The following is a 16,680-nucleotide window of genomic DNA, read 5'->3' as shown; positions in this document are numbered from 1 at the left end:
GATCATGGGGAGCTGGGCTTGCTGGCGTCACCTCTGCGGGGATTTCTCCCTGAAAGGGCCAACAAGGAAGGACTTGACGCTTGGCAATTTATGTCCCGTTTTCTGTCTTCCTCAGCAGATGGCAGCAACGGCCCTTGTCTGACAGAGAGCCCTTGTACCCGTTGTGTGCACATGCAGTATCATTTACAGGTTCACTTTTCAAGATTGATCATTTCACCAAAAAAAAAAGTTTCGATTGAATGATAATTACTTTGGCTCTTCTTAACTATTTGTAAAACAATGCAAAGAAACTCCTCCAGAATAGTTAGGTTTATTTGGTGAGAAAACCTGAAAACCATTTACAGCTCACATTTTACTAAATATCTGAATTTTTGAATATTCCGAACAACATTCTACAACTGGCAATGAGCGCAACCCTGGCTGCAAAATACACTGATTTGTTTTCATCTGTAAACAAAGTATATTTTGGGGAGGAAACAGCCCCCATTGAGACATTTATTCTCAGATGATTTAGCAAGTATCTGTTGCATAGGAAGGAAGAGCAGCCCATTATCAAGTTTGATGCCCTTATTCTCTGCCAGTGCTGTACAGTTTTTACACATTTTACATGATGTTCCTGATTAATTACTATATTGTTTCTTAGTCTCATATCTTTTAATTAGTCTGAGTTAAAGGTTTGTTCTTTTCTCTGTATTCACACAGATTGATGTAATCAGTGTGATTATAGTTTAGTATTTATCCATGTATATGTATATACAGATATGGCCTATATTATGTTTTCATCTATAGGCTCGAGGATTTTTATTTTTTTTAAGTAACTAGGCCTCAGGATATTCTTGTTATTTGATAATGACTTATGACTTCGCTTTAGGGAAAACTGACAGTAAATTGATCAGGGTTCAATCTGTATTTGTCAGTAGTCTCTAGACTGCCAGATTCGATGACGCCTGATATCTGAAGCATTATCTTCACATTTTCTGCCCTTGATGCCATTACTTCTACTTAAAAAGGGAGACAAAGGTCCTTACGTTAAGGATTTGGTGGTGCCCCAAGATGTGAATTCATCTAGTGTTCTTTTCAGAAACATGTCCATACGGACTGAAACATCATGAGTGTGACTGGATTGCTCAGACCCAGGAGCCTGCGTACAGAAAGCTCTTATTCTTTGTGCAGAAATATCCCAATGGGCAGCCACGGTGGGCAGCACAACACAGAAGAAACGTAACAGGATAAGGTGGTTTGCCCACGTTGTGTTCGTTTTTCAGTGTTTCAGCACTGGACGTGGGGTAACCATCCCTTTGAAATGTAGGAGTTGTGCTAGTACAGAATCTGTTAGTAAGAGCCACCTTCAAGAAGACTGGAAAGCACAAAAGGTAATTTAAGTCTAAAATATTGTATGCTTTAATTATTTTGACAATCAAGAACTTAAAAACAAAACAAAACAAAACCTCAAACAAATTAAAGAATGAAGAAATTTAAAAAGTTGCTACCAGTTGCCACTTTCCTACCACGGCTATGGAACTTACGGTCTCCATGGAGTGAAGGAGTACTTTGGGTGCAGGCATTGACCTGGGACTCTGGTAGTTTCCCATGCCACAGCTTGCTGTTTGACACGAGCCAGTCATTCAAACTCTCCATATTAAGCCACAAGGTCCTTTGGGATCAGCAGGAAGACTTAAGAGACCTTTAATCTTCATTCATAAAATCAGAATACTTTACCATATTGCTTCTTTCATCAGCTGATGATCTTGTCAGTTGAGAATCTAAACCATTTGGAGCAGAAAATCACGTACTATCAGCCAGGGGGACCCGAGATGGCTTATCTCTTTTTTTTTTTTTTTTTTTTTTTATAACATGGTGTTTGTTTCTAAGTACTACTACAATGTGTACAAAAAATTATTTTTAAGAAGTGAAAGTACTCCAGGATAGAGATGCAGATCTCATCGAGGCACATAAATATGGAACTCAGAGCATGGTTTTCAAATACAGGCAAGGGTGCAGTTCCATGCTACAACTAAACAGTTTTCTGCTTTGGAAAGGAAAGTCTCATTCCTTCGGCCTCCTCCCCCACTCTTTCCTCCAGGTCCTGCTCCCCTTCCTTCCTTCACTGCTCTTCCAGCCCTCCACTTCTGGCTGTACAGTTCTTTGTGTTCGCTACTTTGTCCCATCACTGTCAGGCATTGGATTGCAAAGTAAACTGATGCAACTCCAAACCCCACAGAAAACATGACTGTAAATTTTGTAGATTTAAGTTTTTAGATCTAGTGAGTTAAATCAACTCACTCTGCTGTCTGTCAAGTGAGCATCAGAGTGAGCTTTTAAGAGAGGAGAGCACATAGGCAGAAGGAAAGGAGGAGGCTGGGGAGATGATGAGGGGAATGGTTCTCCTTGCTTCTGTGGCAGGAAGTTCTTAGCTTGTCTCAAATCATCTTGTTACATCATACCCTGAAACAGAGGCAAGGAGTAGAAAGCACCGCCTCCAGAGATGCACGAGAAAACCCATGTGGTAGAAGGTACTAGTGCTCCTTTGGGTTTTTTGGACTTTCCAGACTTTGATTTCACATTCTTTTACCAGGAGCTGAGCTTGATTCTCTACTGCCTTGTACTCAGCGAACGGTGCAGCAAAGATCTAAAATGCTGTGACTTCAAAAAGCAAAAAATAGTGGGGGGGCAAGCACTTGTTTTTTTACATGATCTCTGTGATCTTCTTGAGTCATTTTCCCAGTCTATATGTAGTGGCCAAGACAGAGAGGATATAACAACTAATGAAAGAAGAAAAAAGAGTTTTAGTTTCGTTCTTGGTAGCATGGCTGATTCGCAGAAGACCCATGGATGACAGTGGTTCCAAATGAGAAATTAAGGATGATGATGAGTGTCATGCATAGCACTCTACAATTTGCTTTCTGCTACATTTCAGCTCTTTTCTGAAACAAGGACGCTATCCAGTCCAAGCCCATCACTGATAATACAGCACAATTCCTACAGGATCTCCAAATTGTGAGAACAAACCTGGACACCCCTCCAGCAGATGGTGAATCAGTACAATGATGTTCTCTGCCTCAAAGACATGACATCTTAATTTATTACTTTAGTTAAGTTTATTTTGTTTTTCTTCACAGCTAATTTTAGGCAAATCGGCATGTTTCAGTATCAGGCATTCCAGTTCTGTTAATTCAGCAGCAGTATGTGCCACTCCAGTATGCCAAGGTATTTTAGTGGAATTTGAATCCAAGCATTGTACAAGTATGGTAAATACAAACGCCATTTTCATGCGTGGTCTTAGAACAGTGCTGCTCTCTTCTGTGCTAGAACATATTTCTTCCATTTTTGTTGCTATTGCGCTCTAAGTAGTAAATAAAAGTGTGGGGTTTTTTCTCAACATTGTCTGAAAAATAACCCCAAAATGAAACTCAGTTCCAGTCTCTTGTTGGGTCTAGGTTGAGTGTTACATCTTACAGCCTAGTTAAGCAACGAGCTCAGGAATTTCCTTTTTTGGTGATTGTTACAGGCTTTGTTGCAGAATATACCAGGGAGGAGGGGAAGAGAAAAGGAGCCTGTTGGGGGTGAAGGGGTCTTAAGCCAGCTTTATGTCTCCATCTGCTGTGGTTAATTCCCATCTCCTGGTCTCCTGCTGAGGCTTTGGGAATTAATGAATTTGCAGTGCAGTGCTGTGCTGCCTTTGCTTTCTGATTCTTCAGACTAAGTTATCAGCTGCAGCCTATTGGTGCACCTACTAATGCAGGAAAGAAATTTAATGTTCCTGTCATGTAAAAATCGGGGCACACCAATCTTCAGTGCCCATGACAGTTGAACTGATTCTTGCTGTACAGCCTATTACCAGGTTCAAACAGATTCAAATCTCAGCAGAGAGCCTGCACGGTTATTTAGCAATGAAACAAGTATCTCACTACTGGTTAATAAATAGACACGGCTCAAAATCCAGGCACATTTTAATAGAATCAGCCAGCACTCTTTCCTACGTTCATGGTCTTAGTGTTTCTGGAAGCAACCCCCCTACCTGATTTTTAAGCCAGACACTAATGCTGGGTCTTTACTTGGTCACACGCCTGTGGTGGTTGCCTGTTCTAACTTGTAAATTAACATGTCTCAAAAAATGCATCTGCATGACATGAAGAAGTAATCCCTATCCATCAAACATCATATTGCCAGAATAAACTGCGGGATTTGCAGCACTGCAGTTTTGCCAGCAGTCTAAGTCATGCCTTTGTCTTCAGAAGGAAATACTAACAGACAGGAACCATGGCAGGCAGGCACTAATAAAAAGAGCTGGAGCAAATTCCCAGTTTGGGTATGGCCTGATGAAACTAGGTTTTCCTTTCTGTATTTTTCTTAAGAGAGAACAGCTGAGCAAAGGATTTTTTGTACCTTCATCACGGAAGAGCCTGTGCTAACCCTGTGCAAGTTCACCAGTATAAAACATGTTCTCTATGTTACTGCCAACGTTAGTAAGCCTGGGAGTAATTCGCTTCAGGCATTCAAATCATGGATAATTCACCACATCCTCCTAGTAGATGCTCAGAACAAGGCATCTACTTTCCCAGGGCTCCCAAGCAGTTCACAGGAGAATCTTGCTCTGGTTCTACAAGAGCAATTCCCTTGGTCACTGGGAGCAGTGTGAGTGGATTCAAAGGTGCAGTTGTAAGACCTAGAGGAGAGCTGGATGCATCTGGCTCATAAAGACCGGGCTAGTTCTTCCCTTTTTCTGCAGCTTTCTGTCTCATTCTTCGGGTCTACTGGAGACATGTTTATTGGGGTGATAATGAACTGCCAAAGAAGCAAGACAGCTGAGTAACCTAAATAGAGTTTCTCACACGCTAAAAAAGCTAAGTAGCAAGATGGGTTGGAAGCTTGGAAGTCAAACAATAACCATCATATTGAACAGCTGGGGAAAAGGAAGAGCTGGCGCCCAGGCAGTAAACCTGGCCCAAATATTACGCATGATAGAAGTATACAGGTTGTTTTATGAGAGTGAAGATATAGTTGCAGCCTTCCGGTCTGTTTTTTACAAAACCAAAAAATTATCTATATTTAACTTTATACATTTCTCTGCCACCTTCGGGACACAAGCGTTGGTATCAGAGCAGGATGTGCGGGTGGGGAGATTTCCACAGTCTGCAGTAATAAAAGTGTGAACTGCATAATCTGGGTAAATCCCCTAAGAAAAAATCCAATCCCTAAAATAACATTTTTCAGAGCAGAAAGAGAGCAGTTTGCAGGAGGTAACAAGGGAAGAACAAAGGTGGTTAAAAGAAAAAAAGGGGCTCACTGAGGCCACAGTTGATAAGAACAACTTTACCTGTAACCTCCACTTGCCCAGCACAGGGAAGTATTGAGTGCACACAGCAGATTAAACTTAAATCAAAAAAATTGAAAATATTTCTTTTTTTTTTCCTTCATATGTATGGAAAAGTGTCAAAGGATACATGGTAGCAGGCTTTATAAAGGCACCTAAGTAGAGAAGATGTAGGTTACCTTAAAAATTCATCAGACTTTGTCTCCTCGTCTTAAAGTGTAGACTTACAGTGGTTTTAAGATACTTAGGACAGTTATATTTAAGCATACAGAATTTCTGTACATGCAATATATAGCGGTGCCAAAAGCCTTGAACAAAAGGAGTGTCCTCATACATTCCATGTATCACTGCATCGTCCTACAAGGTCACCTTCCAGAAGTGAGATACCTGTGCTAGCGGGATATCTCAGCTCACCCAAGGAGCGCTAGGAGGAACCTACAGATTGGTCCTCACATCTTCCGCTCTGGAGCCAACTTGATTCCAGACAAGTAGGGTATTGCTACCTAACCATATATATATGTATATCTCTCTCCTACTCTACTGTAGAAGGGTCCTGAAGCCCTTAAATGACTGAGCCTTTGTTTAAAAGGGTTACAACCTGTTAGCACCCAGGTGGATGATGACATATGATTTACGTCTACAGTCCATGTCCTGAAAGCAATAAAGAATTTTATTTAAAAATTGGATGAGAAATCACTAAATAAAATTCAAATACGCATAAGCAGGTTACTCTCTCATAAATGTAAAATTAAATATAAATTCTTAGACCATATGCTTTTGTATATACATGTCAATCTGGCTATATATTCATTCGACTTGGAGAGCATTCATACTCTGGTTTTGGCTTGCTACACTCAAATATTTGCATGCTTGCTACACATAGGGTTTGGAATTAAAGTGAAAAAGGAACATGAAGTGTTAGATCTGTGGCAAGAGTGGCTACAGAAATACATCAGTCCCTACCTTCCTCCCCAGTGAAGAGTTACCAGTTGATAAAGATGCTGCAAAACAGAAATAGTTAGCAGCTCTCACTGAAATCAGCTCCTGTTTCTACATCAATGACACCTCAATCAGGCTGTCTTGACTTGTTTCTTCCTTCTGGTCATTCTTACTTTCTCCCCTGTCTAATATCTTAGCTGGCCCATCATTAGCTTAAACTCACCTTGGAAAACATCAGCCTGCTAAATCCTGCTAGCTCTGACATAACTACCAGATTCTCTATCACTCCGGGCCAAAATCTGTGATCATTTTCTTACAACCATGTGTGTCCTGCTTTCTACGTGTTGTATCAAATCTGTACCTTCTCTTCCACAGCAGCTCAGCCTGTCCAGTTCTCCCACGTGCAGGACCAAATCTCCTTTGCACCCTGTTCCTCTCTTGCCTCGACCCTCGCAGCAGTTTCCCGTCAGACTCCTACAACGCACCGCATCGTACTGTGTTTACACCATATGAAGAGCAGTTGCCAAGCTCCCTGAACATTTGATCAAATGGCTCCACTCTTCATGTCCCCCTACTAGCTCATCTCTTATCTCACGAAGGCATCAAGCTGCCAGGCACTACATTCACAGAATTTCTTAGCTCTCCCCCCACTACGTACCACCCTTGCTGAATCTCTTCTCCCCCCACATCCTCTCGTCTCCAGCAGCGTTGCTCCCCTCAGAGGTCTCCGTCTTGGTGTCTCATCTCTTCGCTGTCCTGTATGCCTTGCTTTTTCTGCTGAGCCTCAATGTCACACCCTTGCATTTCTATTTATATTCAATTTTCTGAGAAGACAACACGTACATCTCTGCCAACAGACTGCAACCCCCCTTGGCCCAAGCTACAAAGACTTTTCAGAAGTCCTTAACACGCCACAGGTAGCGCAAAAAAGAGACTAGAAAGAGTAACTAAATAAGTGTTCATATCTAAAAATGCAATGACATTACAAACTGTGGTTATAAATTCATCCGTACTGCCACAAATCAAGCAAAATGCTCTTAAGATCAACAGCCCTTTTGGGGGGATTGACTGTTGCTGGCAGAGTGAAGTCCATACAGTTTGTCAAGGCACTCGGCTGTCCATGTTTTGGTTTATTAATTACAGGAAAGGATCTCTGAGCATAATTTAAACCAGCAAATTCTCAAGCGTGAGGAAAGCTATGTGCTGTATTTTAGAGGTGGAAGCACCTAAACCAGGTCTGGAAGTATCTGAATAGCTGTTGTTTGCAGAGAGTGCAATTTTAGAAAACTCACAGCAGACTCTGCATTTTTTATATGTGTGCATTGCATGAGGCAAACTGTTTTGTAGAACTGGGAAATTTGGCCCGAGTATTGATCCTCATCTACAAACAGACATGAAATCCCCCTTGGCGGCAGTGACGATTTTTCAGGAGATCACAGACTTGTGTCGTCTTTCTTGTTCAACCACAAGAGTTCCTTGGAACTCACTCACTCTGCCAAGAAATGAAACACAGCTTCGCTAGACTTGCGCATGACAAATGTTTCAATATATGCTGCATCTCATCTTCGGCAAGACCACCACATATAGGCAGATGTATATATCTATATATAGGGACCAACTGCACAACAGCTTCTGTTTGTCCTTGTTTCTTTTCCATGATACTGCATTGCCTTTAGCAACCTCTCTTACAGATCTGTATGTCAAGTGCTGTCTTTAAATTGTATTTTTATGGCAAATGCAGGTTCTAAATTAGCACTGAACAAAATTGGTAAGGATTGTTAGATGATCCCTGGAACATGTTGCCTAAACAATATAATATAAAACAACAAGGAACGGATATGCCACCTCTTTTTTGGGGAGGCATAACCAATACAATCTGTTGAGAAATATGGTTCCCAAGTCTGTCTACAAACTGGCCTATAAAATCAAAATCTTCATTTAAACAGAGATTACAATTCTGGTATTTTATTCAGATTTTTTTTTTTTCTCATGAACTGAATTTAAAATAATGAAGTATCTTCTTTGGATCTTGAAAACAACTCTAAAAACATATCAGCAATAGTGAGCTACCTCCTTATACTCTAATGCTACATTAAACTAAAGCCAAAAGTCAGCATTGTAAATGGTTTAGATCAAAATAATTTTCAGAAAAAACTAATTGATGAAAATACTTATCTTGCAGTTGCCCCACGTTCCACCAGACTCCATCTCTCCAATCTTCAATAGCATTAATAATACACTTATACGTCACTAATAAAAAAGAAAAGAAATATTAAAAATGGAAGAGCAGAGAAAAATAAATTGCATTTGGTTTAAAACTTAACAGTGGTGTTGTACTGAGTGCATTAGGTACATATTATTTTTCTTATATTCTATATTTAGCCTGGTGCAGACTGCCCTGGAAGGTGCCCTGAAGTCCTGAGGAAACCGGTTGCGCTTGGTTTGATGTTTGTGCTCGCTTCGCTGCTGATCACGCCGGTCTTGGCTGCATCCGCAGAGGGCACGTTGTGCCTGTGCCTCCTGGAACACCCAGCCACAGGCTCATTCGACTGCACCTGAAGCAGTCAGTAATCAGTAAATAGCAACCAATGATAATTAATTAGTTATCAGTTATTGCAACCATTTGTTTTCCGTTTAAATATCTAATGACTACAAATATTTATCATTTCTTATATAAGTATATCCTGGATATAATTTTCTCTGCTTACATAGTAGGAACTTTCATGTTATGTGGGAAACTTCCTCAAAATAAGTTGTATGAAATCTCTGAGACACATAGCAAACTGTTAAATACTCTGAATGGGAAGGCATCATTCCTTCAAAAAAGAAGTATGGATACACGACCTACTTCTAAAAGAACAGGAGAGACACTCATCCTATAAATCCATGTTCGGTGCTCACATTTGTAACTGTATTTACTAAAAGAGTGAGTAGGAGACAGATGCTTAATCATGCCACACCCCTTCTTAATTAATCCTTAATCATTGACTCACATCTACTGAATGTCCCTCAAATGTTATTTTTTCCACAACATTTACCTTAGTGTATATTTCAACATGTGCTGTTCGTTTTATGACTTCAGAGAGGATGTGGTTATGGTTTGACAGAAAGGAAGCTTTGCTGTAGATGGGAAGATAAAGCTCAAAGCACCTACGCTGCCTTTTGAACACCTTTTTTTTTTCTTTTTTTTTTTTTAAATTAACTGTCTTCCTTCTTGTGTGTCTTTCTTGGACGGGCACTCAGCGCATAGGGCAGACATCCCATGTCCTGGGAGGGGACCATTTTTGGCTCAGCCATGAATAACTGTGTGCTCCTGGAGGAACTGCTGATCAAAAAATCCCAGCAGAAGAGAAGGACTTCACCCTCCAACTTTAAAGTGCGCTTCTTTGTCTTAACCAAATCCAAATTGGCTTACTATGAACATCGCCATGGGGTACGTCAGCCATTTTCTCTCTCATAATAGAGCAGCGGAGGGAAGGATGAAATTTCTTAAAGGAAGGGAAGGATGCTGATGGAGGGGAGGATGATCTTCGTTAAATTTTATTAACATTTCTGGTCCTTACTACAGCACCATTCACTGAAAAATTGTGGAATGGTCAAAGGGGTCATTTAGAGCTTCTGGTCAGTGCGGGCATTTGGTGTGCAGAGAGGAATAAGACTACCTGGCTATTTTACAGAAAGGATCTAGTTTTGTTGTAGGAATTCAGCACAGGCTGTTATAAGCGGTGTGTGTAAGAGCAGCCTGGCAGCTCACATGGGTACGGGGGGTGACCTGGAGCGGCGTATCGCGAAGATCACGAGTGTACCCTAATTCCATCTGCGAAAAAAGTCATCCACAGATCTTCACTCTCTCATTCTTGTCTTCATGGCAGCAGACCCATGGCTGGTAGGAGACCAGTCTAACATTTTAAAATTAATTCAGCTGCCATGTGTAACAGGTCTAGTCTTCAGAGTTAGCTTCGGAAGGGATGCGACGATGAGATCCGTGCTCAGAGCAGGCGTTGTTTCCCCAAGCTTGCATTTCCCTGATTTACTAAATATGAAGAAAATTAGAAGTCAATCTGTACACCCCATTGTGCTAAGTGTTCTAGTGAAGTGAGAATTATTTCCCTCTTCTATTTAGCTGGATGTTTGCTGAGCCTCATTACAGTTTTAAATGATATTGCTTGTTTTCCAACAGTCACTGAGCATGCTGTTAATCCATTATGTTTAGGCACCGTTACCGTATGTAGACCAGGACTGGGGATCATGTTGCCTTCCTATCCAGTGCTGGCAACTTCAGACCATCTGATCTTGCTCACTTGCAGAAAATTAAGTTAAAATTGAAACCAAAAAGAAAAGCGAAGTATGTATTGTATCATAATGCAGCTGAGGTTGGATACCAGCTTTAAGGTTAACAGTCACTTTTACTTGCAAGGTATTTGTCTCAAGTATGCCCCCAAAATTGTGTTTTCTTGCTTTTATTTTATAGTTCATGTTTTTCTTACCTCCATATTTAAATAGGAAAATATTTATTGCTGCGTACTGCGCCTATATTTGGGTTGGGACTCTTCTTTCACTGCTATCCAAAATATCTTTCAAATGCCATTATTTTAAGATGTTAAATATCAGTATACCTATTTCACTTAATTATTCTGGGCAAAATTTTTAAACGCATCTAAGTGATTCTGCTGCAGGTATTTATCTGAGTCTTTCTGGACTTGAGATGAATTCAACATGCGCTTTGCCTAGATACTTTTGTGGAATTGCAGTAGGTATCTGTCGGCATCTTTAGACACTGAAATAGTTTGGAAAATCCGACTCGGTGACTTTCAGTGGGGCATAGATTTCATAAGCTATGTGAGTGTCTTTGGAAATTTTATCCCCTCGTCTTCCTAAAGGTCAGTTAGGCCAAGATGAGTGTTTGGTATATTATCTACTTTATGTTGTATATTATCTATTATAAACATGCACACATTATATATGTGTAGACACGTATACGTAAACACACGTGTAACTTAGCGCCCTTATACACATTTGAGGGATGGTGGGTATATCTGTAATTAAAGGGCTGATTTTCCATGAAACGCTCATTTTTTTCTGGCACAAACGGACAAAATCAGGTTGTTGCATGAATAGAAGAACTTCATACACAACAGGGAGAAAAGACTTCGTCCTATGAAATACCCCCAGAACTGATCCTCAGCCTCTTCAGTAATCCTCCCCCAAATTAGACCATCCTGGTGAGACCTCCACGTGGTCAGGTCATCGCTGTTTGGGAGAGGAAAGCTTAGGGCAGCCCATGCAAGCACCGTCTTGTTTTGTGCTGAGAATGGAGTGAACCCCCAGCAACGGAGGTCACAGCCAGTGAAGGGAACGTTATGGTACCTGCCTGAGACACGGGCGATGCCCATCCCCAGGAGTGAGCCAGCAGTGGGGAGCGTGCGCAGGCGTTGCGATCGATGGTCTGTCGTGCTCGTTCTCTAGCACAGGCCCTTGGCTCTGCTCCGCGGGGACTCTCTCAGATAATTTGTGGGGCTGGTGGGGGTTGGCACAGGCTGTCACCATTGCCAGCGGGCAGTTTGCATGTGCCCCCTCTGCTCTGGAGATTTAGGGCAAAGTGGTAAGGACATTGCTGTTCTCTGCCAGCTGGTGCAGTGATGGGGAGTGTCCCTGGGCATGCAAACTGCGTTGTACAGGTGGGGCCAACAACCGCCTTGGCTCTTAGATTATATTTTTCTTCAAGGGAAATCTCTGTGGATGTTTGCTATAAGAGTTTTCAATGAAGTTTCTTTAAGAACCCCTTCCCAACCTGTCCGGTGGCTCACTGCACTCAGAGTTCAGTACTGCACAGTGTCCACCTCTCTGGTCCCCACTCAGTCACTAACAACAGCCTGTGCACAAAGTAGGGTAAAACAATTAGCGAACTGCTTAATGCTTTGAGAAGTCCCACTGATTTCAGTCAGGTGGCTTAAAGTGAAGCATACGCTTATGTGTTAAGCCCAGGCTTATGTTTTGCCTGTATGTAACAGAGTTCAGCACCCAGTCCCTTTCTTTGCATTTTGAAGCTGTGGGCATAAAAATAGGTTTAAACCTTTATTGTAGCAGTCCAAAGCAAGGAAATAAACAGGTCAAAGGGATACAGGGATAATTCTGTAAATGATACCAACAGCTGTCCGAACAACCAACATCATAAAGGCAAATTTTTGCTCTAACTGTAATAGCATTTTCATCGTAACAGGCGTAGCTAGACAGAAAGCACTGTTCTCCACAGGAGCCAAGCACACAATCGCCGTTAATGTTAATGAAAGATATTTATGTATCTCATTAGGCGAATGAGCCCCCAATAACTGACAACAATAAGAAGCTGTGTTTTCTGGAATTCATTACGCAGTGCACAATGCGGGGCTGTCTTAACATAAAGCACAGCCCTGATTACAGGCACATGTATTCAGCCCCCGTCTCGACTAAAATACATCAGAAGTGCCTTTATTATAACATGCAAATCAATTCCACAGGCAAAAATTCTTCATTTCCAGGGTCTGATTTTATAGCTACTGTGCATGTGAGTAAAGGAGCACACGGGAGTAATCATTTTAATTATTTCAATGAGTTCCTCATTCACTGAGAATCCTCAGCAGAATAGCCGACAGTGAAGACACTATGTGATACTCTCAGGGTGCCAGTACACTTGCAGTGCTGCAGAAGAAGCAGACAAGTGAATCCCGTTGGAGAGGTGTCTAGGACAGAGTTTCAAATGTCCTTAGTTAAAAAAAAAACACTTAAATTGGTGAGTTACCTATATCCATTCCTATATCCATTCGCCTGACAGCTTATAGTCTTTGGTAAATCCTTTAGATTAGCAGACAGGAGAGAGAAGAGAGAGAGTTTAGTATTTCAGATACTGAGTAGAGGTTCTTGCGTAGTCTTCAGCATGTCACATTCCTACCTGGGTGGGGACAGAAACAAGCATCTCTCCCTGCATTTCATGCTGGCTGTAGTCTGAAAGTGGCACAGATGTCTGAGGCTAATGCCACACTTAGTGAACAGGACACTGTCTTCTGGGCTGGTACAACACTAATGTGGCACCATTACCATTACATGATCTCTGCATCAGAGCTGCTTCTCTTCGCATGGCTCAGACCTGCGGAGAGTGCTTGGGTCTCTCTGTATCAAGTATGGAGAAGTGCTCCATGTCCCTGTGCCACAGTTTTCCCTTTTCAAAAATAGGCATCTTGCTCTATACAGGCATTCGGAGAAGTATTTCAGGTCTGGGAAAGTTATGCCTAACACCCAGTTAAGTTCAGGCACATAGATATCTCATATCTTCATGCACTCATGGGCTCCTGCTAGTCCAGCTTTTAAAGGCAGCAATGAAAGGAGCACACAGAAAAGGACCGAGTTCCCTTTTCATTTCCATCAGAACTATTCTTCCTACACTGGTCAGATGCTCAAGAGGTCACATAGCATGAGTCAGCCTTGTCCTGGGTGCTTTCATTCAGATCTTTGATATTCAGATATAAAGATGGCACTTTAGTGTGTCTTGAAATTTGCTTTCAGTCTCTTGTTCCAGGAGAACAAAGGAATAAACGTGAGTGAAAAGCCTTTTATCAGCATCCTAAAAATGCTTCAGCTGCTTCTATTGCATTATCTACAGATAGGGTTACTTGCAGTGGTCCAGCTACCCACAGTAACAAAAGCAGCGCTTTGTTTCTCGGTCCAGCAGTCCATTTGACTTTGATCATTCTACACAGAATCCAACTTGTCCATCCTGCCTTGAAAAGACTTATTTTTTTTCCCCAAGACTCTAATGTAAACAGACTAAGACTTTTCTTCTAAAGGTCGTCGGTTTGGTGTTCCTGTTAATTAGAGTGACCGTTCACACCGTTTCTCATTGCTTTCTGTATTCTGAATACCTTAACATTCATAAAGCTATAATCCTCATCTAAAGTGAATTTATTATGGTTTTAAAGGCTACCTTCCAAATAAATGCATATCTAAGCAGATATATCATTCTTCATAACTTGTCATGTATTTTTTAACAAGTTCTATTTGCTTGCCAGAATTTGCAATACCATCTGTCTGCTGATGCATATCTCCAACTAATTTATTAATAACAAACATATCACCCACAAAGAAGTCAGACTTGGCATCTGTCTACATCAGACCTGTTTCATTGAATTTTTATGTAATAAAATCAATACAGCCTTAAATAAGACGGAGACAAGGTACAAACCTGTGCCTAATGTTAAACGAGTCCTTTAGTACACCTCTGTGAATTTAAAATGGATTTTCTAATTATCCAAATTGTATTATTGGAGTTGAGGGAGGATTAAGTTCATATTGCCCCAATGGGCCTCATTTCTATTGTGAAATCACAGAATCACGGTCGTACTGACTGGAGGGCACTTCTTAAATTCATTTAGTCGGACTTCGCGCACGGGGCCGGCATTAGACCAACACTCGGAGCAGGACTGTCTCCAGCACTAGAACAAGTCGGCTGTGGCACTGACTAGCCACTGCTTGCAAGCCAAGTACAGAGTTTTTTGACAACCTATTCCGATGTGTCTTATCCCCAAACATTTTTGGGGATATTTGCAAAGTTCCCAAAGTTCTCATTCATGACTTCTGCAGCATGATTCAGGGTGGTGATGTTGTGTAGACGAGATTGCTTGAAGCAAAATGCAGGTTGTTCTGTGTTTGGTGTCTATGGCCTTTCTAACTCTACAAATATGTGGTAGAGTCTGGTAATAAAAATAGCTCCTTTTTTTTTTTTTTTTTTTTCTGGAATAACTCATTTTATCTTCCAGAATTTGATTCTAGTTATTTTCTTTTTGCACTTTCTGTGCATACTTGGTTCTGCTCCTGCTAGGTCTTTGCCTAGGTAGTTATTGGTCTTTAATCTTTCAAGATTTTTTTTTTTTTATTACTTCTGAGCAATGTCTTCCCAGCAAATGTCAGATACTTCCATCTTCTTTAAATTATAAAGCTCAAATCTTTCTTCTGTTGGAGAACGTTAAGGATGCAGCAAAATCTTCAACCCATGTTTTTTATATCTTTAAGAAGGAAGGAATTTCTCCTAATGGGAATATACTACAATAAACATAAGATTTCCTAATAGTTACCTTTTATTAGACATTTCTACTGTGGCCATTTTTGCTTCCAGTGCCTACCCTTGCTTTTTATAGCAATCAACATTGTAAGTGATATTGTTGCAATGCCTGCCTGTTGCTTTATACTCTTTCATCCTTCCTGACCAAGTTTTTTTTTTTGTCCTTAAATTTTATACTTTTTTTTAATGAAAAAGTGATGGCATTTAGTCAATTTAATTTACTTTCCCTTCTTTCATTGAATCTTTCATTCACTGCAATCCACTCCTTCTCCCAGTCTTTGCCAGAGTCAAGAATAGTTTTGAAGAAACTAATACAGTATTCAGTAGTTGTTCCATATGCTTTAATGTAACATAAAAGACTAATTTCCATCATATTAGAAAGCTCATTTGAAAGCCAAGAGTCTTCCTTTTTTGTCTTCGGTTTCTTGATGGTGACATTGATTTTCTTGTCAAACCACTTGTGCTGATAGCAGGGATGTGCACCTTGATAATCATCTCAGACGGCACCTGAGACAATGTGAAGATTGGAAGTAGCTTTGTCAGATCTTAAAATAGGAGATCAGTGAAACACTGCGCCATCACAGATGCGTGAAGCCCTGTGATGGGCCAAGAGAAAAATGCTCTTACGGCCAAGCGTGCTTTTCCACCGGATCTCTTCGCTTGAACGTTAAATACACACAGCCCATGAAAATATATATTCTTTGTACCATAGAAATCTTGCAGAAAGGTTATGGTTTCAATTTTCTCCTGCATGTCTTCTGTTTTCAGCTCATGTAATTCTGAAAATTGAACACCTTAGCAAGCCTGGAGGAGTGAACAGTGAACTGGCCAACTCTTGGCCAAGTTGGCCAAGTGTGCAGTGTCTGAAGTCCGGGTCCTCAGTGGACCTCTATTGACTTCTCTGGCCTTTTTTTAAAAAAAAAAAAGAAAAAAAAAGTTAGATTTCTCTGGTTTTAAATTATTTTGGTGGAAATGCAACACTCGATCTGGCCTTTAGGACTTTATAAAGATAGTAGGAGTAATTCTGCAGTAGCAGATGTTCCCCAGGTAAACTGAGAATTTAACTGAGTAGATTGATAACAAACTGAGAGTGTTTGCATGGAATGGGCTTTGGCTACAAACAGTATTGGCCTCAGTAAACAAGATGTGATACTGACACTGGGTGTTGGGCGTGACATTGCATGGTGAGTGAACTGATAGCACGCAAACGGTGTGTACGGGCAGCGGGCAGCACGGTTATTAAGCAGCACTGTAATGTCATGCAGGCAGGTGAAATATTTACCTTCTGATGTAGGAAACTGCTGCGATTCACCTTATTTTCTTAGGTCTGTTCCCA

General features: G+C 40.9%; 1 protein-coding gene across 1 annotated transcript in view; it reads left to right on the top strand.

Annotated features, from left to right (window-relative positions):
- Nucleotides 1-9,515: 9,515 nt before the first annotated feature.
- ITK (IL2 inducible T cell kinase) overlaps nt 9,516-16,680 on the top strand; it is a gene marked incomplete at both ends in the record, with an annotated part of 31,792 nt that continues 24,627 nt past the window's right edge. Inside the window, one exon of the mRNA XM_082489996.1 lies at nt 9,516-9,686. Coding sequence (XP_082346122.1) covers nt 9,516-9,686 — 171 coding nt within the window. The remainder of the gene's footprint in view (nt 9,687-16,680) is intronic.

The sequence above is a fragment of the Vanellus vanellus genome, assembly GCF_965231255.1.
Source record: "Vanellus vanellus genome assembly, chromosome: 13".
NCBI lineage: Eukaryota > Metazoa > Chordata > Aves > Charadriiformes > Charadriidae > Vanellus > Vanellus vanellus.
Note: the sequence above shows the minus strand (reverse complement) of the source record. Positions and strands in the feature narration are given on the sequence as shown.